Here is a 27,562-nt window from a genome sequence, read left to right as displayed (position 1 = left end):
TCTTCTCCTGCTTGCTCTGTAAACTAAAGCTGTGTCATGGAGTTTAAGGCCAGAAGCGATCACTAAATCATCTTGTCTGACCTCCTGTATAGCACAGGCCACCAACACCACCAGCACATGCACCCTAACCCAGGAACTGAAATGAGACTAAAGCATTACAGCCCACAGGAGACTAGACTACTCTGTGCCACAAGCCAAGAATAGCAAGGACCAAAGTGCACTAGAGCTCAAGACCCCCTGCAATGGCAGAGAATTGCTTAAGTGAGATATACCCAGACAATCTGGACACGTGACCTGAACACACATGTTGCAGACAGGGGAAGGCGTTTATTTCCTATCCCTCTCTCCCACCAGTTCTCATTTTGTTCTCTGTATTTATCATTTTGGTTTCTATCATCAAGTTTTGTTTGTTAGTTAAAAACTGGGTTACTCACAAGTATCCCACATTCTTTTACCATCCCAGCATGTAATGGCCTCCCAGTTCTTAGCCGCTATTGTGCCCGGTTGCTCCAATTATAACCTAAGGAAAGAATCGCTGTGTGAGAACTAGCAAGCTAGTCTGGGCATGGGACCTTTTCCACAGGTGGGTGAGACCCTGAGGCCGGAGGCTCTACTATGGATCTCCAACATCTGGAAAAACATAAAGCCTGGCTACATCAACATTGTGGACTCCACAAAAACTTTGGTCCACTCCTAACCTCCAGGGTGGAAACAGCCCTCCATATCTCCTCACCAATCCTGAGCAGGATGCCTGCTTCCCCCCCCTCCTTACTTTTGTGCTGGCTTTTTCCCTTCAGAATTCTTGGCTCTAGACATTTCCTTTGGCTGATGAGGTAGAACTGATAAGAAAGTATACATTGCCTCAGACAAAGGACTTCTGTGGAAGAGCATGTGTCTGCTAGAATGAATCTCCCTGCTGTATTTGTGCCACTCCCCTTTTCTTGGGTCACTATGGCATGACCTGAGTGAAAAAAGGCATCCATTCCCTGTATCTCCTACTTCTAGGCTTCTTCCTGAGCAGCCCTCACTTCCTCCAGCTGTTAACAACAGGCAATCAGCACCTGGAAGGCAGCCTGTTGGGAGCAGAGCAGCAATCAGCTGTGACACAGCTAGTTACAGGAGTACAGAGAGGTCAGAGCTGCAATCAAATGGCTGTATGCTCAATGCCTGCTGCCTCTCTGGTGGTGACTTGGATCTGGTCTCTGAGCACTTCTGAATTCCCTTCCAGCGGGAGGCCTAGAACCATATATCCACTTTTAACCCCCTTTAGAGGTAGCATTAAAGTTGGGCATGGGCAGCTTTAAAAAAGCAGACTTTAACACACTCAGATAACTGGTAGGTAAAGTCCCATGGGAAGAAAATCTAAGGGACAAAGGAGTTCAGGTAAGCTGGCAGTTCACAAAGAGACAATATTAAAGGTATAACGGCAAACTATCCCATGCAAAGGAAAGATAGAGCCATATTCGTCTTTTACTATCCTTCCTATCAGAAGCTCTTTAATGATCTAAAAATCAAAAGGGAATCCTTCAAAAAGTGGAAATGTGGACAAATTGCTAGGAGGGAGTACAAAAGGATAGCACAGGCATAGAGGCAAAATTAGAAAGCACAAAATGAGTTACACCTAGCGAGAGACATAAAAGGCAGTAAGAAGAGGTTCTGTAAATACATTAGGAGCAAGAGAAAGATGAAGGGAAGTGTAGGTCCTCTACTTAGTGGGGAAGGAGAGCTAATAAAAGATGACATCAAGAAGGCTGAGGTGTTTAAAGCATATTTTGCTTCAGTCTTCACTACAAAGGTAAATTGTAACACAATTAATGTTAACAACAAGGTGGAAGGAACACAAGCCAAAACAGGGAAAGAACAGGTTAAAGACTATTTTGATAAGTTAGATGTATTCAAGTCTGCAGGGCCTGATGAAATTCATCCTAGGGTACTTAGAAGCTAGCTGAAGCAATCTCAGAACCGTTAGCAATTATCTTTGAGGACCCAGGGAGGACCGGAGAAAGGTAATCATAGTACATATTTTTTAAAAGGGGGAAAAGGAAGGCCACAGGGAATTATAGATCAGTCAGCCTAACTTTGATACCTGGAAAGATACTGAAACAATTGATTAAACAATCAATTTGTAAGTACCTAGAGAATAGTAGGGTTATAAGGAATACCCGGCATGGATTTGTCAAGAGCAAATCATGCCAAACCAACTTAATTTCCTTCGTTGACTGGGTTACTGGCCTACTGGATGTGGGGAAGCTGTAGACGTGATATATCTTGAGTTTAGTAGGGCCTTTGTCAAGTCCAGTACGACTTTCTTGTAAGCAAACTAGAGAAATGTTGTCTAGATGGAATTACTATAAGGTGGGTGTACAACTGATTGAACAGTTCTCAAACAGTAGTTATCAATGGCTCAAGGTCACACTGGAAGTATCTAGTGGGGTCCCATAGGGGTCTGCCTCGGGTCCGGACTGGTACTATTCAATATTTTCATTAATGACTTAGATAATGGAGTGGAGAGTGTACTTATAAAATTTGTGGATGACACCAAGCTGAGAGGGGTTGCAAGCACTTTGGAGGACCGGATTAGAATTCAAAACAACTCTGACAAATTGAATAATTGGTCTAATTCATCAAACTGAAATTCACTAAAGAAAATTGCAAAGTACTTCACTTAGGAAGGAAAAATCAAACACACAGTTACAAAATGGGGAATAACTAGCTAGGTAGTAGTATTGCTGAAAAGGATCACCCTTACTCTACAGATGATCTGAATGCAACAATTTCATTAGTTATTTAAGGGAGATTGCACAGATGATGGATTACTTGGCCCAACTGCCAAACCTGTGAAATAGTGGATCACAAATTAAATCTGAGCCAACAATGTGATGAAGTTGCAAAAAAAGCAAATATTCTGGGATGTAACAACATGAGTGTTGCATTTATAACACAGGAAGCAATTGTCCCTCTATTTGGCACTGGTGAGGCCTCAGCTGGAGTACTGCATCCAATTCTGGGCACCCCACTTGGGAAAGATGTGGACAAACTGGAGAGAGTCCATAGGCGAGCAACAAAATTTATGAAAGGTTTAGCAAACCTGACCTAACAGGAAAGATTAAAAACAGTGCAGGTTTAGTCTTGAGAAAAGACGCCTGCTGGGGGAACCTGATAACAGTCTTCAAATATGTTAAGGGCTCTTATAAAGAGGATGGTGGTCAATTGTTCTCCATGTCCACTGAAGTTAGGACAAGAAGTAATGGGCTTAATCTGCCTGAAAGGAGATTAAGTTTAGATATTAGGGAAAACTTTCTAACTATAAGGGTAATTAAGCACTGGAATAGGTTATCAAGGGAGGTTGTGAAATCCGCATCAGTCACAGTTTTTAAGAATAGGTTGGACAAACACCTGACAGGGATGGTCTACTTGGGCCTTCCTCACTGCAGGGGGCAGGACTTGATGACTTTTTGAAGTCCCTTCCAACCCTACATTTCTATGATCCTATGATTTTATCAGCAGAGTTAGCACATTCACAACTGGGCTATACATATCCTCAGAACTCCATAACTCTGCAACATATTTTATGAATACATGTCTAATTAGAGCCCTGCCACCCGACCCAAAACTGACAGGAGCTGACTACAAGTGTCGATGTTGGGTGGTAAAACAACTGGACCCTTTTGGGCTTGGGTCGGCTTTCCTCCTCCTGCCCATGGGGTCGGCATGATGGCAGCTGTGTGCCCTGCTCCTGCTGGCTGCTGCCACCTCACTGTGCTGTGTGCACTGTGGAGCGAGTATGCCGAGGAGTCGCAGTGTCTCTCATTCCACAATGCGCACACAGCACAGCAGGAGGTGGTGGCTGGCAGGAACAGGGCATGCAGCTGCTGCTGCACCGACTCCACGGGCAGGAGGGGCTGTTCTGCCTCAGGGTTGTGGGGGAGGGGAGGTCAGGCTCAGGTTGGGTGGGCTTGGGTCCAGGTCAGGCCTAAAAATTAGGCCCAAGCAGATTTCTACATCCAATATTCACACCTTTTAGTTATACCTGATATTTCTCACCATGGAGTATTTCTTAACCTTTCCTCCATGCCTACATGGGGCTCAAGGCACAGTGGAACCAATATAATTCTGCTCTGCAGGAGATGAGGGAGGTGTAGGCTTTGGGATATCTGTTTCTGAAAGACAATCAGGGAGGTTGGGGGTGGGAAGCAGGGCATGCCAGGGAGGAGAGAGGATAGGGTCAGTGGATTTGTTGTTTAGCTGATACACCTGATACTGATCCTTGTAGAGAGAGAGGGGGCATATGAGCAGCATGATCTGCAGCCTCAGGACTGCAGTGGTGGCCACACAATAGCTTTGCTGCCATTTCTCCCTAATCTCTGTGCAATACTCCTACACCAAGTTTGGCTACTTTTTTTGGTGCAGAAATCAGGATTTAGTTTTATATATATTAGAATCCAGGGACCCCAGAGCCTGCAGTTAGTGGAAAAACTGGAATAAGAGACTTTATAAATGTGCCTGGGTTTGGGTTTAGCTGCTTTTTTGGTGGGAATGAACAATCCTGAATCAAGGAATTGCTACTGAGAATGCTATATGCCCTCTCCTTCTTAGTGTCTCACCCTTGGGCTAAATAATTTCTTCAGTATAGGCTCGATCCAATGAAGCCTATGTAAATAAGCATTCTCATTGACTTCAATGGGCTTTGAATCAGCCCCCCCCCCCCCACACACCACATCAAACAAACAAAACCCAACTGTATTTAGATACATTTAGAAGCTATTTTTCCCTCCAGATTTCTAGGTTTAAATGTCTGAAATGTAATAAAATAGAATAACAACAACAACAAAAAGCTGCACATTCAACGTAGAGATCCATTATGCTTTATTTACATGCGGCACCATCTCTTTTACAAACTAGATTACAATTTAAAAAGGAATACACAAGGCAATATCTACTAACACCAAGTGGAGTAAGCACTGCATCTCTACTTCATTTGGAAAGGGGAAGATTTTAAAATCAAACGTGTTTCTAATCTTTGTGTAGTAAGGTAGTATATTCATCCAGGGCAGAATCTAATTTACAAAATCCTCAGTAAGAATGCAACATGAAAGTGCAAGAAAGCCCAAATTAAAAGTATATACTGTTCAATTCTTCAGTATGTAAAGACAGCCATGCATAAAGGCTGTGGATTTAATATTTTTTTCAATTTATATGGCTTGACATGGTGAAACAAAAACAGCTAAAACAGTTTTACAGATACTGTATACATATTATTTTCCAATCATGCAACTTTTTTTTAAAAAAAAAAAGTTTAACATGTGAAGCCAAAACGTACAATCGTTCCCCCCCCCTCATATTAACTAAATGCATCTGGTCCTCCTGCACATGTGCTGGCATTTCCAGTGTACATTATGTACTAAAACAATTATAGGAGACTGATTGCCAAGCAATGACATAATTTTAGAGCAATATATGTCCTAACATTTAGCTCTGTAAAGCAGTAGTACAAATATTCCTGGAGTTAGGTAGTGGCCTATTAACCAGCTATTTATATGAGAAGATATTTCACAAAGAAAATTAAATAAAAGCAGACTTGTCTAAACTGCATAAGCATTACCCTTTTTAGAATGTTTTAAAACACAAAATTTAAACAATAACCTGTGCATATGTTCTGAGACTTTATCTGGTGGGCATGCTTTTGTGTGTGTGTGTGTGGGGCGGGGGGTAATGCTCAAAAATATTCCTGGAACCAAGGCCAAAGTTTCAAAAACGGGTTTCTGAATCCATACTTTGGCACCTAAATAAGTGATCTGATTTGCAAAGGTGCTCAGTCCCCGTGGCTGCCGCTGGATTCTCTACGGTGACTATTCTGCACCTCTGAAAATTGGGGCACTTTTTATGTGCCTAAGTGTACATTTTGGCCTGGGATTTTCCAAGGGGTCTCAATGAGTGAGGCACCCTACTCCCACTGAAAAGCAATGAAAGCAGAGCACCTAACTCCCTTATGCCCCTTGAAAATTCCAGCCTGAGGTGCTTAACTTCACATATTTAAGTTTGAAAATGTTGGCCACCAAAATTAGAGATAGAAAAAATCTATACGTTTTTCTAGTCCATCCCTCCTCAGGTAGTGCAGGTTTTCTCCCCCCCAACACTAGCAGCCCAAAACTGCACTGTGGAAGCCAATGAGAGTTTTGTCATTAACTTCAGTGGGAGCAGGATCAGGCCCCTTATTTGCTTGTGCTTTGATTTTGATTTGTTTGGAAGGTTCTATAACTTCGCTGCCATTGATTGGATGTCTCTGAACCTACTGGTTTTTCTTCATTTTCTAAAAAAAGTGAACCATATTTTGTAAATCTGACGTAACTCCACTGATCTCATGGGAGTCACGCTGCATTAACACTGCAGTAACAAAGTCTGGCCCAGTATGTTCAAACAAGCAGTCTTTCCCTTCCATTAGACATATTAGTTCCGTACCAAGAAAAAATAAAATTACTCGTCTTTGTCGCCGTAGTCATAACGTCAAAACAGAACTTTGCTGGTATTAAGAAAGGACTCTAACAACCCGATCCTGCAATCCTTATACAGGCAAGCCCATTTAATGGGAGATTTCATCTGAGTAAAGACTGCAGCATTGGGCCTTATCTCCTTATGTGCAACTGTGAACGATTGGGCAAATCCTGGTCACTGGCATACATCCTGTCCTCCAAAATGGGTACAAGCAGGTTCTGCCTGCAGTGGAAGAAGAGGTGCAGTTCTGCTGCAGTGTGGGGCTGCAGGCGTTGACTATCTGAAGACGCGGAGCTCACCTCCAGTATGTACTGCCCAGAAGGGATTTGGGGATGGGGCAGGGTCAGTGGATCTGACGGCCGTTCCCCGCTGCAGAGGGGACACACAGGCAAGGCAGTGCTAAGGCTATTCCTGCTCTGATGCTGGAGTACCAGCTATGGAGTGGCGGATTCCTTGTTCCTGCTCCCAAGAAGATCCCTAGAGCACAGCCCGGGCGCTTGGGTTGTGCATCAGGGAAAGACAGTGCTGTAAATCTGTAGTAACTCACTACCATCGGTTAGTCCAGATTTACATCATCGTAACTTGAGAGCAGAATTTGGCCCAATATGTTTTGTTATTCTACTCTATAAAGTGGGCCAAATTTTCTGTTGGCACTATCCCATTTAAGTTACACCAGCAGACAGGTCGGTCCAATATTTCTCCCAAGAAATCCAAATAAAAAAGGTGCAGTCAGTAGATATATATGGTAGGTAGATACAGTAACATAATCCTGTACTACCTATATATTTGTAACCTGCCTTAAATTAGACCGTGTGAAAGGGAGAATCTGCTGCTTGCTCTACGACTGCACCACGATGTATTCCATCCTCCAGTGGACAATAGATAGTTCAACAAAATGTCACACCAGAAATAAACACAAAGCCTGCTTTGTACCAGAGTACTTGTGCACAGCCCTCCTATTAAGCAGAGAGTGAGACTTTAAGATTAAAAATTGTCAATCAGCAAGCATAATACCACAGAAGACAAAGAAAGAAAAACACCCTCAGTTTAATTCACATTTAATGATGTACCAAAAACCTGACAGATACTGTTATACACACCGAGTACAGTGAAGGCTTGCAATAAAGCTCTTTACTAACTTTGGTAAAAGGTGCCTGCATCTGGACTCCTGTAAGTGAACTGACCCCTAAAACAGATGACTGCTGTACACCATTATCGTACTGGGTAGCTGGTTACCCGAAATATCACCTCAAATGGGAAGATCAGTAATGTGAATCATCAACTAATTCTGATGATAAAGAAAAAAACAATAAACTAGTCCCTGCCATTGATAAATAGACCACCTTAATTTAAAAAAATGTTGTTTCATTTAATGAAAATGATAAACTCTTAGCTGCTTGATATGCTATGGGTCTACTATAATCACAACTGCACAGAGTTTACATATTCAGTAAAGGGCAGGATGAAATCAACAGGTTCATCTATAAAATAGAACAGCACAAGCATGAGGAGGTTACAATACAAAACAAATTTTCCATCACACTAGGAGCTGTTATTTCACCAATATTACTTCAGGGAACTGGAAAGTAAGGAGCAAGATGGGGCCCACAAATGTGTGTGTGTGAGTTTGTGTGTGTGTATGCGTGCATGTGTGGTGGTGGCGAAAGGGAGTCACTCCACATTGCATGGTACATGTGTCAGTGGGAACTCATGCACTGAAACTTTGGGTTAAAATGCTAGTTTGTTTTCCTAACATCCATGCATAATGATCCATTTCTGTACATAATAAAATATATTTATATATTTATATGCATAATGCTTTTATGCAAAGAAAAAAGTCTTCATATATCACTTTGGAGAAGTATGTATACACTGTCCTATTCAGAGCGTCTTCATACCAAGTTCTTATGTACCATTGGTGTTTCCTCCTCTTTTTTCCTCCCCCCCCAAAAAAATAGTAATAAAAAGTAATCAAGCTTTCCAGATTATAGAGAGAATCTATACAGCAGCACCATACCTTTTATTCATTATTATTCATTCATTGTTATTCGTTTTACAAAAGAAACCCATATAAGCAAAACATATAAAACGGCCTTGTCTTTCAGTGTCATTTATCCAATTACTATCTAAGCTTATATGAAAAGCTGTTTGTATAGCATTACTTTCTTGCCTTTCCCTCTACAGCTTCTTCTTTCAGATTGGATTACGCATAGTGAGAAGGAAAAAATAATCAAGGATATGTATGTAAGAAAAATCACTGATGTAATAACTTACCCTGCAGTGATCTGCATTTGAACTTCTGATGACTCTACTGTAAGTCACTGTTGATGCATATACTGTAAGTTATCTTTTCTGCAATGTCATATATTTTACTTCCCTTTCCTTTTTAAACCATATCCTTACAAGTGGTTACATTTAACCTGTGTTGGGTGGACAGCCTATCTTATTACTTGTTTTAAGATCAACCAGTTTCCAAACTGCTGAGGCAGACTAATTCTATTCACTGCAACCATTAGGGCAGCTCTGCTAACATAATGCAATAGGTGAGATCGATCAAATCAATCAGGTGCTGAATCAGTAAACACTATGAAATGGCACCCTCACTCAGTCCTTACAAACACTGGACAGGACTGGCAACTAGCAACCTTGCTAGTTTCTCTTGTTATGTAATCAACTCTGGTTTGATGTTTATGGAAAAACAAGGTATGTACCATTAAATTGAAGAAAAGATTTGAAAAAGAGTCAAAAAACCAAACAAACAAAACCCACAAGCCACCTCTCTCTGGACTTCAGTCAGTTGCTTGGTGTAATGAATGCTACATACTCAGGTAGTGCTGATGTCTGAAGCTATGTTGGGTAATGGTAATTAGTATAGCCTTTCATTGTGCATACACTGTATTTCAGATGCACCAGGAGAGAAAGAGAAAATGGTTAAAACATCTTTAAAAAAACAAACAAACTGAAGGTTAGAGGGATGAGATGGGGAAACCCCCCAAAATAGAAGCCAAATTAAAATAACCCATAAACCATTAATATATTGAAACACCACATACTCATTGACAAATAACTACGGTAAAGGCTACACAGTGTGTTCTCAACAGGATGGTGCTGAACATTGTCTCCACAGTAGGTGCTTGACCATCCCATAAAAGGAAGATTTTGCATACTTTAGAACGAGTTCAATTCCGAAAAAGGAGGCTCTTCGCTTGGGTAAGGGGCCCATTAACAGTCTCTGCTTCATTAGGAAAATAATGCAGGGTTCACAAAGAACATAAGCTGTAAACGGTATCACTGTCCACTTGCTGACAGCAGATTTGGCAAAGGGTTCTCTCTTTAGGTCTCGTGTCAGTTTAAGGGCCTGGAGAGGAAGAAGGAACAAAAGAAAAGAAAATGAGATTATTAGGTGTAAAAAACAACCCACCTGAAATTAACAGACAACACTAACCATTTGGAACCAGCAAGCTTAGCGCTCTCCTGCCGGAAACATGGTGCACTGTATAACAACCCTGAGCATCAAGCAAGTGCTGGCTTCTGGCATGGAAGGATTAATGTGCAATTGTTTACAGGTTCAGCAGTTCCCAAAAACTAAACAACCCCCCCTAATTAAAGAACACTATGGATCAAGTCTGAATGACAGAAACCTAATTAGGAGACAAGGTGGGTAAGATAACTTTTACCAGAAGAATTTGGTCCAATAAAAGAAATTACCTCACCCACTTGGTCTCTCTACCATCCTGGGACCAACATGGCTACAACAACACTGCAGGCAACCTAATAAAGCTTCTACAAATTCAATATATTTCCAGATGGTTGGTGGAAGGATCCACCAGAGTCTACCCATTCCTCTCTACCGTCCCTTGTGGGTCTTCTCAACATCACCAGAGGGCTGGACACAACTTCTGTCTGAGTCAGACAGTAAATACCACTACAGGCATCAGCTAGAGCAGAGGTTCTCAAACTGTGGTCCGCGAACTCCATTCAGGTGGTCCGCGGATAGTTCTCTCTAAGGTGCACGCCTGGGCGGCCGCACATGAGACAAGGAAGGGCCACCCACCTAATTAGTGGAGCCGCGCAAACATGGCTCCACTAATTAGGTGCCTGGATCCTGGAGAAAACGCACATGTAAGGTGAGGTGGTGGCCTTGGGGGGAATAGGGGTAGGTGGGAGGGGGCAGTGGGGTGAGAAGAGGGGGTGGGGGGAATTTGGGACGTGCAGGGCTGCGGCGGCCAGAGAAAGAGGCAACTTTCCCCAGCTCCAGGGCTGCGGCTGCCAGGGAGAGTTGGCCCTCCTTCCCAGCCTCAGCTATGTGACTGCTGTGGTTGGGGAGAGACCTCCCTCCTTCCCAACCTCAGCTCGGGAGCTGCTGCGGTGGGGGAGAAACCCCCTTCCTTCCCAACCCCAGCTCAGGGGCTGCCATGTCGGGGGAGAGAGGGCACATCCATCGCATTAGAAAAGTAAGACTACTGATATTAAATTATGAGTTGTGTGCTTTTATTTGTAGAACCAAAAAATGTTAATTATTATTAAGTTTTTGTAAACAGAGCTAACTATACATCTTTGGCTGAAAGCGCTAACAGTACAAACAACATTTGGAAAAATCATTAAGTGGTCCGCCGAGACCCTCAGCAATTTTCAAGTGGTCTGCGAAAAAAAAAGTTTGAGAACCACTGAGCTAGAGGATGCTGCCAAAGAGAAACACGAGTTGCTCCCTTCCTCCCTGGGATTGAGGGTGCTGCTTCGTCTGTACTTCTGGTCTCTGCTGGTGCAAGGAGCAGTGAACTAAAAGCTCAGGCCCTGAACTCTGACCTCCCACATGGCACAACATGCCACCACTAGACCAACAGGTAAGGCCCTACAAATTCAGTGTTAATCAAAAACATTAAGGGCCACATCCTCAGCTACAGCTGAGGAGCACACAGAGCAAGTTGGGGTGTGCAAGGTAGCATAACGCTCACCTCTACACTCCCCCAGTGCTGGAGCTGCTGTACTGTATATGCAGGGCTAATCCCCAAGCATAAATGACACCGATGGATCTTAAATTAGTTATTGGAAAAGACCTGTATGTCATTGTGAAGAGCTCAATGAAAACCTCTACTCAAAGAGTGCAGCTGTGGTCAAAAAAGGAAACAAAAAGTTAGGATACATAAAGAATGAGATAGAAAATCATACAGAAAATGTTCTAATGCCATTATATTAATGAATGGTATGCCATCACCTACTGTACTGTGTTCAGTTATGGTCACCCGATCTGTAAGAAATTGCAGAGTAATCATGTTTGTGAGAACAAGACAAGCTAACGTAACTAAAAAGCTAGAAAAGACCAGTTTGGACTAACACTAACCCTGTAATGATGGGAGAGGAGAGTTAACATGGAAATGAGAGACTAATAAGTATGGATAAGAAAAGATATCAAAAAGTTATAAATAAGTTTGTGTAACAAAGGGAGGTTGAAGCTGTATTGTCAGGTGCTGAAGGCGACTGTGATGAGATCGTCCTCATCAGCTTCCCACCTATAAGTAACTGATCACTACTCACTGTTTTGCCTTAACAAATATTGGTTAGACCCATCTGCTGAGTAAGTGAACCTTAATCCAACAATTCAGAGAAAGGAGATGAAAATAATTAGAAATATGGGGAGAATTCTATACAGATGGAGGCTGAAAAGACACTATTTCGTTTAGGGAGTATGAAGGGACATGCTAGAGGTATATAAAATTATGACTGGTACAGAAAAAGGGGACAATTTTCAAAGCCACTTAGGGCCAGATTTGTAAAGGTATTTAGGCACATAACCATGCAGGGGAATTTTCAAAAGCACCAAGGTGCCTATATGCATTGCTACGGGCCTAAATACTTTTAAAAATCTGGCCAGAGGTGACTTTTGAAAAGGGGGTTTAGGCTCCTAGTTCACATAGATGCTTTTGAAAATTTACCCAACACAAATTATTTGGCGTTTTGTGTAATAAAAGAACAATGGGGCATTTAATGAAACTGAAAGGCAACAAAATGAAAACTGATAAAAGGAAATGTTTTTCCGCTCTGAAACATCTGGTCTTGGTCACTATCAGGCAGGAGAATGGACTAGATGGACCACTGATCTGATCTGGTCTGATCTAGTTTGGCTATGTTCCTTATTTCCACGGTAAGTAATAACACAAAGGAGATCAACCAGTGAACTAGAATGTTATCATCAAGTGACTGTCTCTGGCTGCTAGAATAGCCTTACGTCTCCACCCTCTAAGTTGCCAGACACTGATCCTATAATAACATTTTACTAAAATGACCTATTCCTATACTACCAAATGACTGACAGAAATTTAATTCTGCCTCTTGGTTACTGGAGCAAGAGAACGACAGCTGCTCCCTGTACCATTACAGGAGAACTTCATTCTGAATGCCTTGGAAAGCAGATGAATTATTGTTTCACTCAATCAAAATTTGGCTTTATCCTTAATAATGTATTTTTTAGGTAGACTATATCTGATGAATAAGGGGATTTCTGCATGGATAAACATATTGATTTTTTCATTTCTAAAGAGTAAATGAACGTCTGCCATTCAGTAATTTGGCTGGCTAGCAGGGATTCCATTTAGTAAAATGTGCGATGATGCCATAACACAAGGTCATTTGATGAAAGTGAGCCAGGTCTAGTACCTGACAATATAATCTGGGCAGTGATTTATATAGCACTAGAAGCACACACCCTTTTCGGTCTCATTGCCCACACTTTTCATTCATTCCTTGGTATTGGTGGGGTTGGAAGCTATCGCCTTCTGTAAATGCTAATTCATTACAGGAGAAAGACTCACTCCTCAGCATCAAGTTCCCTATTTAGCAGAGCATTTAAGCATATGTAAAAAGTCCCACTGACTTCAAAAGGGACTATTCACATACTTGAAAAGTGAAGCATGTACTTAAGCATACTACTGAATCAAGTCTTGAGTAAATTACTTAGCATTTACATTAAAAAATATTTCAAAATTGTATTGAGAAAGAGTAGGAACAAAAGAGAAAATACTAGGGATAGACAATCACATATCTAATTTTTGTAACTTGCACCATCAAATACTCTTCGGAGACTACCAACAATATCTTGGACAATATAAAGAATAGCTAGAATGAGGCTTAGCAAAGAGACAGTGTTAAATAAGAGAAATATGCAGCTAAAGTAGCATCTGTCTGGATTGTCACTAACAAAAAGAAAGAAGTAGGTTAAATTCGTAACTGGGGGCTTTAACATTGTACCATTACAGTTTATCATATACATAGACTCGTCCATGATAAACTTTGTTAGCTTTGAGTTAAGATGACTAGACTGCAATATCCCATCACTAAAACACAGGGAAATAAGCAGTTACATCAGGGGTCAGCAACCTTTCAGAAGTGGTGTGCCGAGTCTTCATTTATTCACTCTAATTTAAGGTTTCATGGGCCAGTCATACATTTTAACGTTTTTAGAAGGTCTCTTTCTATAAGTCTATAACATATAACTAAACTATTGTTGTATGTAAAGTAAATAAAGGTTTTTAAAATGTTTAAGAAGCTTCATTTAAAATTAAATTAAAATGCAGATCCCCCCAGACTGCTGGCCAGGACCCAGGCAGTGTGAGTGCCACTGAAAATCAGCTCGAGTGCCGCCTTCGGCACGCGTGCCATAGGTTGCCTACCCCTGAGTTACATCATTCAACACTCCATCCACCCCTCTGCTGATCAGTTCTCCTACTCAACTGTAAATACCAATAGGGTTTCTTTCCTTTTCACCCCACCTCCCGCATCCCTGGGAAGTCCTAGCCCGCTCCTCAACAGGCGTTCCAGTCTGATTCCGGTCAGTCAGTCAGGGTGGGACCCCATCTGGAGAACCACAGAAGTTTGCTACAGAGATACAGTCTCTGAAGACAAGTTGGTCGATCTTCAATCGAGGCACCGGTAGCTGTCCTGTCCACACCATTTCCCAGTCCTTATTACTAATGGAGACAGGGTGAGAGGAATAATTAAAGCTGAAGTGTGAACAGATGTAACCAATGCAAAAAAAAAAAAAGGTCTAATGGAGTTAGGGCAGGGATGGAGGGCAGCTGAAGAGAAGGTCAGAAATTGGCTGGGTTTTGTGGCAGGGATGGGGAATCCATGTAGGCGGATGGGTAGTGGGCCTGAGTAGCAGAAATCTTAGCTGACTCCCTGGACTCCTGCCCATTTGTCCCCAGCCCAGTCAATTCTCTGATTTCTATGGGTAGGTGGGCTCCCTACTTCCATGGGTTTGGCAGAATTTCCAATAGGGAGCATGTCTGAATGTTTCCTGTGCAAACAGAAAATTCAATGATCCTTTGAAGAGTTTCTGTGCCAAATTTGGAGACTAAATTGAACCAGTAAAGTGTGACACCGAGGGATTTCAGTCTCACTGTTAGTGTAAACCTCAGTGCACCCTTGACTACAGAGTTAATACCAACAACTCTGTAATGCGCACACACGCATGCACGCATCTGTACTAAATTCAGAACCAGTGTAAGCAGATGTAGCAGCTTTGCTAATGATAGCTCTGATTTTGGACCACTGCACACAGAAGTCCACAGTAAAGAAGAGGGCCACTGGACTTTTTCCATAGTGGTGTGTAACCTGTACCAAACGGGAATGTGTATGATATTCTTATCGATAAACTAGGCAAATACAATTTAGATGGGGCTATTATAAGGTGGGTGCATAACTGGCTGGATAACCGTACTCAGAGAGTTGTTATTAATGGTTCCCAATCCTGCTGGAAAGGTATAACGAGTGGGGTTCCGCAGGGGTCTGTTTTGGGACTGGCTCTGTTCAATATCTTCATTAACGACTTAGATATTGGCATAGAAAGTACGCTTATTAAGTTTGCGGATGATACCAAACTGGGAGGGATTGCAACTGCTTTGGAGGACAGGGTCATAATTCAAAATGATCTGGACAAATTGGAGAAATGGTCTGAGTTAAACAGGATGAAGTTTAACAAAGACAAATGCAAAGTGCTCCACTTAGGAAGAAAAAATCAGTTTCACACATACAGAATGGGAAGAGACTGTCTAGGAAGGAGTACGGCAGAAAGGGATCTAGGGGTTATAGTGGACCACAAGCTAAATATGAGTCAACAGTGTGATGCTGTTGCAAAAAAAGCAAACATGATTCTGGGATGTATTAACAGGTGTGTTGTGAGCAAGACACGAGAAGTCATTCTTCCGCTCTACTCTGCTCTGGTTAGGCCTCAGCTGGAGTATTGTGTCCAGTTTTGGGCACCGCATTTCAAGAAAGATGTGGAGAAATTGGATAGGGTCCAGAGAAGAGCAACAAGAATGATTAAAGGTCTTGAGAACATGACCTATGAAGGAAGACTGAAAGAATTGGGTTTGTTTAGTTTGGAAAAGAGAAGACTGAGAGGGGACATGATAGCAGTTTTCAGGTATCTAAAAGGGTGTCATAAGGAGGAGGGAGAAAACTTGTTCACCTTAGCCTCTAAGGATAGAACAAGGAGCAGTGGGCTTAAACTGCAGCAAGGGAGGTCTAGGTTGGACATTAGGAAAAAGTTCCTAACTGTCAGGGTGGTTAAACACTGAAATAAATTGCCTAGGGAGGTTGTGGAATCTCCATATCTGGAGATATTTAAGAGTAGGTTAGATAAATGTCTATCAGGGATGGTCTAGACAGTATTTGGTCCTGCCATGCGGGCAGGGGACTGGACTCGATGACCTCTCGAGGTCCCTTCCAGTCCTAGAATCTATGAATCTATGTGTGTGCGTGCATGCAAGCAATATTAAAAAAATAGTGGCCATTTTTTTAAATCACCGACTATAAATTCATTTTGACTATAGATAGCTCAAGACTATTTTCTGTTCTATAATACAAAATTAACATTTTGAATCCTAGATGATGGCTCTGTTAATTCCACTAGGTAAAGGTACAAGGTAATCAATCAATCAATCAATCAATCAAATGCTTCAGTATTTTCAATTTATTTAACTTGCAAGTGACTGTGTGGCAGACAATGCACAGTCCTTTCATTCTGCCCCCTCCTCCTCCTGTCTTATTCACCCCAGCTTGCTCCTCACAGGTTATGAAACACTCCTCTTTGCACTCTTTGTGACTTGGTTGTTTGAGATGGGATTTCCCTCTATGCAGTAACATTTAATTTACCACAATATAACATCATTCCACCACTATTAAGATGGAATTAAGTCCCCCAAGCCCTGATCTCAACTGAGGCACCAAGAGGGAAACTCTAAAGCATTACCTAATGCAGACTGCTTTCCCCCTTTGGTTCCCACTGGTGTTCATTATGCTGCACTGGAAACTTCTTCAGAATAGAAAGGTGACGCACTGATGTTCCCCAAGTGCAAGGCACAGCAAATGTGCTCCTGCTGAAACTGGATGTGAGTTTATCAATAGGGTAACCATAACAATCAGTAATACAATCTTTGTAAAAGAAGAGTTCTAAGGGCCTTGAAATAATTATGATCTTGGAATTGGACTACCTGGAACTGGAACAGACTAACATTTCCTATGCCAGGGAACCTAGAAACAACTTCCTAATTAACGTATGTGATTAACTAAGGTGCCTTTATTGTGAAAATGTCACATCTCATAGGTTTCCATTACAGACATTAGTATCTTCAGTGGGTATTTCTAGCTGGGGGTTGAACATTACTATAAATTCTTGTTACGTAATCTGCCCAGAGAACGAGGTGGTGGGAAACACTGAAGCAAGCCCCTGTCCTTCAGTGGCATATGTCCATGAATTCTGATGCATTTGCATACTGTTCTGGTGATCACTGTCATTTGTGTAGTTATATACAAAATAAAAGAGCTTGTCTCACTGCTGCATGGAAAGGCAACAGAATCACTGACATTTTGTGAAACTCAATTATTAAATATGATAGCACAGGAAACTTATTTTACTAATCTTTGATTTCAAATCTCTTTGTGGTGGACAAACATGCACAGGGGCAACAGCTTGCTTGAACGGCTACAGGCTGAATTTTAAAGGAGTTGGGGAAAAGGGAGCAAGCAGTAAACCACAAAACCCGTTGCTCAAAGTTTGCACCATCTTCATTTAACTTACAGATAATTCTTTCCTCTTCAAAACATAAATAATTGGACTGTTCTTAAAATGAAAAATATTTGAGCATATTTGTTATTTTTCTCACCGGTGATATATTTTCACTATCTACTCTTTTGGAAAGGTGTTAGATTCAGAGAAAAGCTGTAATATTTTATTCTGAATTATTCCAGAGATACTTTTCTTTGCGTTTCACATTAACATTCTGTCCTTAATATTCACAATTCCAATGACGAATAATACCAGTTAGTTATTTTGAAGTTACTACGGAAGACAACTTTTGTGGCTGTGGCTTCTCTGATGACATAGGGTTGCTACATGACAGTCTGCCTGACAGAATAAAAATCAGGAATCCTGATGTCATGACACGGTGTGTCATAATGACATTGCACTGACATATCACACTGCATCAAAATGACACTGTGTTGTAACATTTTGATTTGGCAATGCTTTATGGCATCTGAAAGTTATATTGGGATCTGTTAACGTTCTGCAAGGGACAACTCCTTCAAAATTGGGACAATCTCAGAAAGAAAGATGGGTGGCAATTTTAAAGATCTCCTTCAGAGGGCCTGATACTTCAGGCATACTCCTACCCAAGTAGGTTTTCTTCCCCTGAAATTTTACTCATAACAGTTTTGCTTCTTTCCAGTTCAGAGAACCAAAAAAACAGTGTAGGAGTTTAAGGAGACGGTGTTAAGTGGAACACAGGACTACGGGAGCTGGGAAGGTCCTATATTGGTGTTTACACGTGCATGTGGAATATGAAAGTGTAACCCTATCTTTTGCTGCTATTCCAAAGCAATAGCATTGTAGAACATACCATCAAAGCATCAATTAAAGTTCTGATTAATATTTCAGAAATGTATTTCACTGAATGTAAGATATTGCACAGAAATAAGCTTATTCAGGAGGTCACTCTCAAACTAAAAAACAAAAGAAAACATCCAAGTCACTACTGTATCTGGCCTCACCACAGGGGGCTAGGATTTGGTACCTCCATTTCTGAAGCTGTGCTCAGCCGTGCATGCAGGGATTGGTTTGTTTTGTACTTTATGTTGACCCGAACTATGCATATGAGCATCTTGAGGGAGCTTTCTGAAATTAAAGACTTGCCCAGAGCTATAGTAAATACACATTATTCTGGCACATCACACCAAAGAAATTCTACTTTCTTTCTCTTTATGGAAGAAGATCCTGTTTGTCATTCCTATAATAATAATTCTTATTCTTGCATAGCAGAATCTCACTGCACTGGAAAAATAATTAAATATTGGACTTTATGGTGTATGAAGGCCCATCCTTTCATGTCCCCCATAGACAACAGGGCTTTGTATATATAACCTGTTGTAGATAAATAAATAATCATGAAGAAATTATGGCCTGTTGTGTGTATTTCATAATTTAATTTGAGTTAGGTAATAAATAATAATACTTTATACCTTTACAGCACCTTATGAGGATTTTAAAGTGCTTTTAATTAACTAGATCTCACAACACCCTCTGAAGTAGATAAGGATCAACATACCCATTTGATAAATGAGGAAACTGAGACACAGATAAGGTAAGTGACTTGCCCATGGTCACACGGTTAGTGAGTGGCAGAGTTGGGAAAAGAAACAAGCAATTATGGAAGCAAAATGCAGGTTCTGATTTCCGTAATGTTTTTGGACCTGATACTGAACTACTCAATTCAGTGGGAGTTTTGCAATTGATCTGAATAGGAGCAGAATCAAGTACTTTACAGATAATTCAGGATCATATCTACTACACCTCTACCCCGATATAACGCTGTCCTCGGGAGCCAAAAAATCTGACCACGTTATAGGTGAAACCGTGTTATATCGAACTTGCTTTGTTCCGCCGGAGTGCGCAGCCCTGCCCCCCCGGAGCACTGCTTTACCGCGTTATATCCGAATTCGTGTTATATCGGGTCGCGTTATATCATGGTAGAGGTGTACTATGAAGATATCATTGCATTGTGGCCAGTACAGAAACTTTGTAAAACAAACTGCTGCATGAGTTTTTGCAAATGTAGATACATCAATATGCAGTTCTGTTTGCTTTCCAGCAGAAGTACTGTAATATATTTAATTGTTTCTTAGAGACATACACCAGTATTTAATCTTCTATACTGGCCTGTTCAAAAAGGTTTAAGTACAAGACATTATGTCTCTACAATATCCGAGAAGCCTCTGATCTTACAATTCGATGGGCAGAACTCTGCCTTTCCCCCACAGAGCTATACGGGAGAGAGCAGTGGTATCAACCGTGGGTGAAATCCTGGCACCACTGAACTCAGTGAGAGTTTTGCCATTGACTTGGGTCAGGATTTCAACTTGCATGTTCAGCACTACTGGCATTCTGCAGTTGCAGGGCACGATGCTGCTGACCAAACATACAGGTTAGTTATCTGGAGGAAGAGGATTTAGATATGCCCGCAAGATAGTGAAATCATGCCATGCATGAGACATTGTGTGCTAGCTGGCATGGCAGATAATTCCTGTGTTCTCTGGAACATGAGAGAGAGATCAGGTCTTGCTACATGTGTTAATGGGAAGAGGAAGTGGTATCCTAGTGCCTCTATGAAGTAGAGGGAAGGATTTTACTACCACTTTTGTATCTGAAGAACAAATGCCACTTTTGCAGTGAGAAGGTAAAAAGTATCTTGCTGACTGACAGCAGAACTAGACAGTGAATTCTGGATTATATTGCAATAGAAACATGAAATCTACTCTTCATTACTCCACATGTATTTACCGATAACTTGCTTTTCCTCTGTCAGATTAGGGTAGTGAGCATCTCTTTAAAATGATCCTTCCTGCCATACAGACTTCCCATTTTCTGCTGAAGTTAATTGAAAATGACAGGTCAATAAGCCAAGTAAAAATCACTAAAAGGAAGGCACGCCCTATAGATATAGTAGAGGAAAGGTACAATCCCGTCTATCACAAGCTCCATAGGGGCAGAAACTCAAAAGGAAATGCAACAGAGAGAAGGTTCTCCCACTACATCAAATTTCTCTAGCCCTTCTTGAAATCAATGACTTTTCTGTGAAAATCAGGAAAAGAAGAATTTTGAAACAAGGCAATATAAGAAAAAAGACTGGAGAAAACATTAACCTAGAATGAAAATGTGCATAAACACCCACTGTTCTTTCTAGAATAATCTGGAAAGGCATCTTTCTCTTGAAACTGATCTCAGACCTTCAGGGCTACGCCATGACCTCTGTGAAATGAATTTAGTGCTCTCAGTCCAATTACCGCTCAACAGATGTCCACCCCACACACCCCACAACAACTGCCACCCTAGCTGGCCATCTCAGTAGAAAGACCAAGGATTAAATGCTCCTGGAGACTGAGGGCACAATTAATAGGCTTTCTTATGGCATTCATTATTGTAGTATCTGTGTGGGGAAGCTTGAACTGCTGCGGTCTGTGCGGTACCTGTCTGTGAACATAATGAACAGCAGCCTCCAGAACTGTCAATTCATCACCTTAATCAAGCACAAAATTCACATGAAAAAGTATTTTTTTTAAAAAGACCGATCTTGGCCTTAACTCAGTTGGATGACTCTGTGTTTCTAAAATAAACCTCTGTGTGCTTGACTCTTTAAGAAAATTGTGTTTTTTAAAGGATTATTTAAAAAAGGCACAATGTTCTTTAAAAAGAAATCAACCTGTAACTATCACAGTTATTAGGCAGTAGGACATTTCAGAACAAATGCTAACCTGCAGTTCTAAACAAGCACTACAGCTCATTCACACGAAAAAGAAAATTTGCAAAGACTCATTCAGTAATAAAATCCTAATGCTGTTGATACAAAGAGGAAAGCATTGGGGAGACCAACTGATACAGGCTGTTCTAAAAATATCAGTTTATGCTGTCATCTGGTGAGAGTATGTCATCGTGTAATCCTGGCATCTGCAGGGATGGCAAGTTTCTGCTAATTATTGTTCTTGAATCACATGACAAAAACATACTGTACTAAAAAATAAAATACAATCAATAAAAATAAAACAAATCCAGAAAAAAAAACCAGGCACGTTGTACAACATTAGAACATTTCTGGTTTTGCAGCTGTCTTTTCACAACTCTATTCTATGGAGGGAATGTTGATTTTTATGGATTATTTTTCTTAGTTAATAAAAAACAACAAAAAGTAAAATCCAGCCCAACTCCAGATAAACCAACCAACCAATTCCAGAAGTAGTGAACAATTCAGTGATTATATTTTGGGGCCTGTCACAGGTGACAGGCCCCTTTATGAGCAAGCAGGGTCCAATGCAGCTGGACTGATTACTTACTGCCCAATTAGGCTTAAGGGAAGGCACCTGGGTCTTTCAAAGGGGGAGACAGCTGCAGGTTGTTGGCTGAGGCGTGCAGACACTGCAGGAAGTAAAAAGGCTCCTGCAGGGCCGTGAGTCAGCTGGGGGAAGACACTAGCAGGGAAGGCCTGTGGAGAAGGCCAAACTCCAGGCAAGAGGTGCTATAAGAGCAGGAAGCCAGACCCTCAGGAACTGGAGCAGAAGAGTGTTGGAACGCTGAAGGGAAGACAGACCCTCAGGGAAGAAGGGCTGTGCCCAGTTTGGGAATGGGGTGAAGAAATGAATTTTAAAGAGAGGACAGACATTTAGGAGCAAGGGGCTAAGTCCAACTGAAACTGGGATGAAGACTACATACTCTTTGAGTTCTATTTTGAAAGACTTTGTACAGTATAATAAACTGAATCTCAGAAGGAAAATGTTTTGAATATCTGGATGGTGTGGACTTTGTAAGGAGCCCATGAGTAAAGGTGAAACTGAGGCAGGTGTCAGCAGAGCCACGTTTGGCCAGCAGGGGGCACTTACAGGACAAGCACATTCTTTGACATCGTCAGAGTCTGATATCCTTACTCACACTAAGTAGCACCTTACTCTGTAAGTAGTCCCAGTGACTGGTGGAGGTAAGTGCTATTCAGTATGAATAAGGGTAGCAGAATCTGGTTTTTGTATTTAGAAGTAATCGTGTTTGCTTTCTAAGAGCATTTAGGGACAAATCCCACCCGATCTCTGTGGGTGCTGAGCGCCCCCCGCCCCCCCCCCGCCCCCACATGCAATATAACTGATGCCTTTCTGTTGTATCAGTCTGAAAAGAATGGAGGCAGATGCCTGAGGGTGGATCCTTCCATCCTTCCTCCCAACGAGGGAATGTGCCTGGACCACGAGAACCACTTCCAGCATTAGGCTGGAGTAGTCTCCCTTGTTGCTCTGCAGTCTTAAAGGGAGGATTCCTCTCTTTTTGGACATATCTAGTGCCTTGCGGAGATCTTAGGTGGGGTGCACAGGGCCGAAATTCCCTTTAGTGCATAGTCAGCTGGATGTTTCAATTGTCAATCTTCTGGAGTTGACTGTAAACCCCATGATTTGATTGTTAGTGTAGTGTATTTATTAATGATAAGCACATCCCTGCCATGGACCTCTACATTTTATTAATTGGAATTACAGTAATCTATAAAATATTTTTTTTTTAATAAAGGTATTTTTTATAAATGACAACACCTGGTGAATGTGATGTTCACCTGGACACAAACCTGACACGTAAACGCTTGCCTGGGGTGAAACAAGACTTAACATTAAAAGTACACCATCAACTCAAATTCTAACCCATTAAAAGTGAGGCTGTATCACCCTGCCAAAACTTGTGGTTTACAAGAACATTTCCTAATCTTCAACATGTTTCTTTCGCTCCTCTTACTATCATCCATAAATGACCCAAAGAAACAAGTGGGAAGCTCACTAAAGCCCTGATGCTGCAAAGGGATATGGAAAGTGAATGGGACTCTCTGTTTGGGGGCATAAAGATTCACCAGCACAGAATCCCATTGATTTCCTAGATTCCTTGCAAGGTCAGACCCTGACTGACTACACAGGGCAACAGTGAAGTAGACTAGAAGCAATGTGCTGTGATATGCACAAAGTAAAAGAACAGAGAAAAGCCAATCTCTGGGGAAAGTTTCCTGAAATATGAAGAAACTGACAGCACAGTTTAGAGTAAAAATAAAAACACCAAACAAATGTCTATACATTTTTACAAATAATGTACTGAATGCCATAGTTAAGCACCCAATCCTGCAAGGTGCTGAACCTCTCCTGTGAGGTACTGAATGCCAATGGCAATTGAGAGCATTTGTAGCAGGTACTTAGTGCATTGAAACTATATAAATTATGGAGCTATACCTATCTCATAGAACTGGAAGGGGCCCCGAAGGGTCATCGAGTCCAGCCCCCTGCCTTCACTAGCAGGACCAAGTACTGATTTTTGCCCTAGATCCCTAAGTGGCCCCCTCAAGGATTGAACTCACAACCCTGGGTTTAGCAGGCCAATGTTCAAACCACTGAGCTATCCCTCCCCCTATATATAGTTTATTACATGCTATAATCATGCCTTATTCAGATTTTAGTCAATCTTTCTCCATGGACTTGCTGCGGCAATGTGCTGCCTAGTAACTTAGATATAAATTTGTAGTCATTGCTACCTACCCAACCCATACGAAAGAAGAAGAATGGGTCATCAGCATAAAGAATAAACTCAAGGCCTTAATCATGCAATACAGTCTGCTAGTTCTGACCCATACACCCATACTAAGTGCTTCCCTACATAGTACTGTCCTCTACGGGGGGGATTTCTAAAGCACACTAACATGTTGCACATTAATTGGTCCATGTAGCCCCTGCTGGTGTGAACTAAAGGTTCCTAGTGCACTTTAACATAGTACTGTTTCAAACAACACTATGCTAAAGCACTCCATCAGTGTCTACATGGACCAATTAATGTGCAAGATGTTAGTACGCTTTAGAAATCACACCCCCACAGTGCGCTTTGCTCTATCCTCTACTCTACCCACTGAAGTCAATGAGACTCTTCAAGGGTGCATGTCCAAATGAAGGGATTGCATTGCACAATAGGAGCCTAAGTACCTCATAATTTCACCAAACAAATAAAATAGTTTATCTCGCCCTGTGTTCTCCAAATCAATTTAATTCATGTGCACTTTTGTGGTGCAGTGTAAAAAATAAATATCTATTGAGCAAAATTTCCTGCTACCAATCACTGCATTTGTGATGAAGATGAAAAAGACAGTTACCTTTTTCTGTAACTGGTGTTCTTCGAGATGTGTTGCTCATTTCCATTCAACATAGGTGTGTGCGCTTGCCACATGCACCGGTGCCGGAAGTTTTCCCCTCAGCAGTATCCATAGAGGACTGGCTCTGGCACCCCCTGGAGTGGCGCGCGTATGCCGCGGCATATAAGGCGCCACCGGTGCCCTCCACCCTCAGTTCCTTCTTGCTGGAAATTCCAACAGTGGGAAAGGAGGGCGGGTCGTTGAATGGACATGAGCAACACATCTCGAAGAACACCAGTTACAGAAAAAGGTAACTGTCTTTTCTTCTTCGAGTGATTGCTCATGTCCATTCAACTCAGGTGACTCCCAGCAGTACCCCTGGAGGTGGGTAAGGAGTTCACGGACATGTAGACTGCAATACAGCTCTGCCGAACCCAGCCTGCTGCATGATGGCATAGTGGGCCTTGAATGTTGTACCGAGGACCACGTCGTGGCTCTACAGATGTCCTGGATCGGAACGTGTGCCAGGAAGGCCACCAAGGATGCCTGTGCTGGCTCTGACGATCAGCGGCGGAGGGACTCCCACTAACTCATAGCAGGTCCGAATTCAAGAGATGATCCAGTTAGAAATCCTTTGCGCGGACACTGGGAGGCCCTTCATCCTATTCGCTGCAGAGATGAAAAGCTGAGTCGACTTACAGAAAGGTTTTGTCCGATCTAGGTAGAAAGCCAGAGCCCTTCTTATGTCCAAAGCATGAAGGCGCCTCTCTTCACTAATCTCATGGGGTTTAGGGCAGAAGACCGGAAGAAAGATGTCCTGGCTCATGTGGAAAGTAGACACCACCTTGGGAAGGAAGGCCGGGTGGGGCCAGAGCTGGACCTTGTCCTTATAGAAGACCATGTATGGTGGTTCTGAGGTCAGGGCTTGCAGCTCGGAGACTCGCCTCGCTGATGTCACTGCCACCAGGAAAGCTACCTTCCATGATAGGTAAGATAGGAAGCATGAGGCCAAAGGCTCAAAGGGTGGGCCCGTGAGCCTGGACAGAACCAAGTTGAGATCCCACTGAGGGGCTGGGGACCGGACTTGAGAAAAGAGCCTCTCAAGGCCTCTAAGGAACTGACCGTCATGTCATGGGAGAACAGTCTGCCCCTGGATTGGCGGATCAAGGGTCGAAATGGCCACCAGGTGCACCCTGATAGAGGAGTGCACCAGGCCCTTGTTCCTTAAATGAAGCAGGTAGTCCAAGATCGACTGCACCGAAGAATGCAAAGGGGGGATGCCCCGCTTGGCCGCCCAGCGGGAGAACCTCGCACACTTTGCCAGGTAGGTCTGCCTAGTCAAGGGCTTTCTATTCTTGAGGAGGACCTTCTGGACCCTGTCCAAACAGGCCTGTTCATCCGAGTTCAACCATGCAACATCCACGCTGTGAGGTGGAGGGACGCAAGGTTAGGGTGCAAGAGTTGGCCGTGATCCTGTGACAGCAGGTCCGTTCGGTTCAACAGGGGCCAGGGAGGGATCGCTGACAAGCTTGATAGCGTTCCGATTCAGTGCTGGCGAGGCCACGCCAGGGCGATCATGATGACCTGCGCCTTGTCTCTCTTGATTTTTGCTAGGACCTTACTGATGAGCAGAATCAGAGGGAACACGTATATCAGGCTTCCTGCCCACGGCAGGAGGAAGACATCGGAGAAGGAGCCCTTGCCCAGACTCCATCTGGAGTAAAACCTGTGGTATCTCGTGTTCTGCCTGGTAATGAATAAATCCACTTGGGGAGTTCCCCACTTCTGGAAGATCATGCTGGCTACCTCCGGGTGGACCACTAACCATGGTGAGAGGAGAAGTCTCTGCTTAGGTGAACTACTAGATGGATTCTGTGGTCGATGCAGAAGTCCCAGAGACAGAGTGCCTCTTGGCAAAGGGCCAAGGATCGTGCTCCACCTTGCCTGTTGATGTAGAACATCAAGGCCGTGTTGTCTGTGACCACTCTGAGTTGTCTGATCACTCTGCCCAATAGGTGAGGTAGGAAGACCGCGCATGCTCTGCCTGAGCTCTTTGACGTTTATGTGTCGTGTCGACTCCTCTGGGGACCACATACCCTGGGTCTGGAGGGTGCCGAGGTGCACCCCCATCCGAGGTGTCCGAAGCCAACTCGACTGAGTGAGGAGTGCTGATGAAGGGAACTCCTTCCAGGACATTCCCAGGGTCGGTCCACCATCGCAGCGATGTAAGTACCGTCGACCTTCCCCAGGTGGTCCCTGGACTGGGAGTAGACTGTCGCCAGCCATTGCTGCAGGGGTCGCATCCGGAGCCTGGCGTGCCACACCACATATATACACGCTGCCATGTGACCTAGTAGGCACAGGCAAACCCTAGCTGTGGCCAGGGGAAATGCGGAGACTTCCGCGATGAGGTCTGTCAATGCCCTGAATCTCTCCAGCGGCAGGAACGCCCTGGTGCAGGTTGAGTCGAGCACCGCTCCGATGAATTGTATCTGCTGTACCGGAACTAACGTGGATATTCTGTCTTTCACCAACAGGCTGAGGCAACGGCATGTGGCTAGCAGCACCGCGACATCCCCTTGGACCTGGAGTTGCCCTTGACGAGCCAGTCATCGAGGTACAGGTAGATGTGGATATCCCGATGTCTGAGGTAAGCCGCCACCACTGACATTCACTTGGTAAATACCTGTGGTGCTGTTGCTAGGCCAAATGGGAGGACCGCAAACCAATAATGATCGGGACCTACCATGAGCCGCAGGAAGCGTCTGTGTCCCTCGAAGATGGCGATGTGGAAGTACGCATCTTTCAGATCGAGGGCGGCATATCAGTCTCCCGGATCCAGGGAGGGGATGATGGAAGCCAGGGAGACCATGCGGAACTTCAGTTTCGCT

General features: G+C 42.9%; 1 protein-coding gene across 2 annotated transcripts in view; it reads right to left on the bottom strand.

Moving 5' to 3' along the window:
- Positions 1–4,847: 4,847 nt before the first annotated feature.
- The window catches only part of FOXO3 (forkhead box O3), a 150,748-nt gene continuing 128,033 nt past the window's right edge, over positions 4,848–27,562 (bottom strand). The window contains exon 2 of one of the 2 annotated variants that reach the window (XM_065400896.1): positions 4,848–9,850. In XM_065400896.1, coding sequence (XP_065256968.1) covers positions 9,587–9,850 — 264 coding nt within the window. In that variant the 3' untranslated portion in view covers positions 4,848–9,586. The remainder of the gene's footprint in view (positions 9,851–27,562) is intronic. The other variant, XM_065400895.1, reaches the window with a different exon arrangement.

Source organism: Emys orbicularis, chromosome 3 (assembly GCF_028017835.1).
Source record: "Emys orbicularis isolate rEmyOrb1 chromosome 3, rEmyOrb1.hap1, whole genome shotgun sequence".
Classification (NCBI taxonomy): domain Eukaryota; kingdom Metazoa; phylum Chordata; order Testudines; family Emydidae; genus Emys; species Emys orbicularis.
This window is presented reverse-complemented; position numbering and strand designations above follow the sequence as displayed.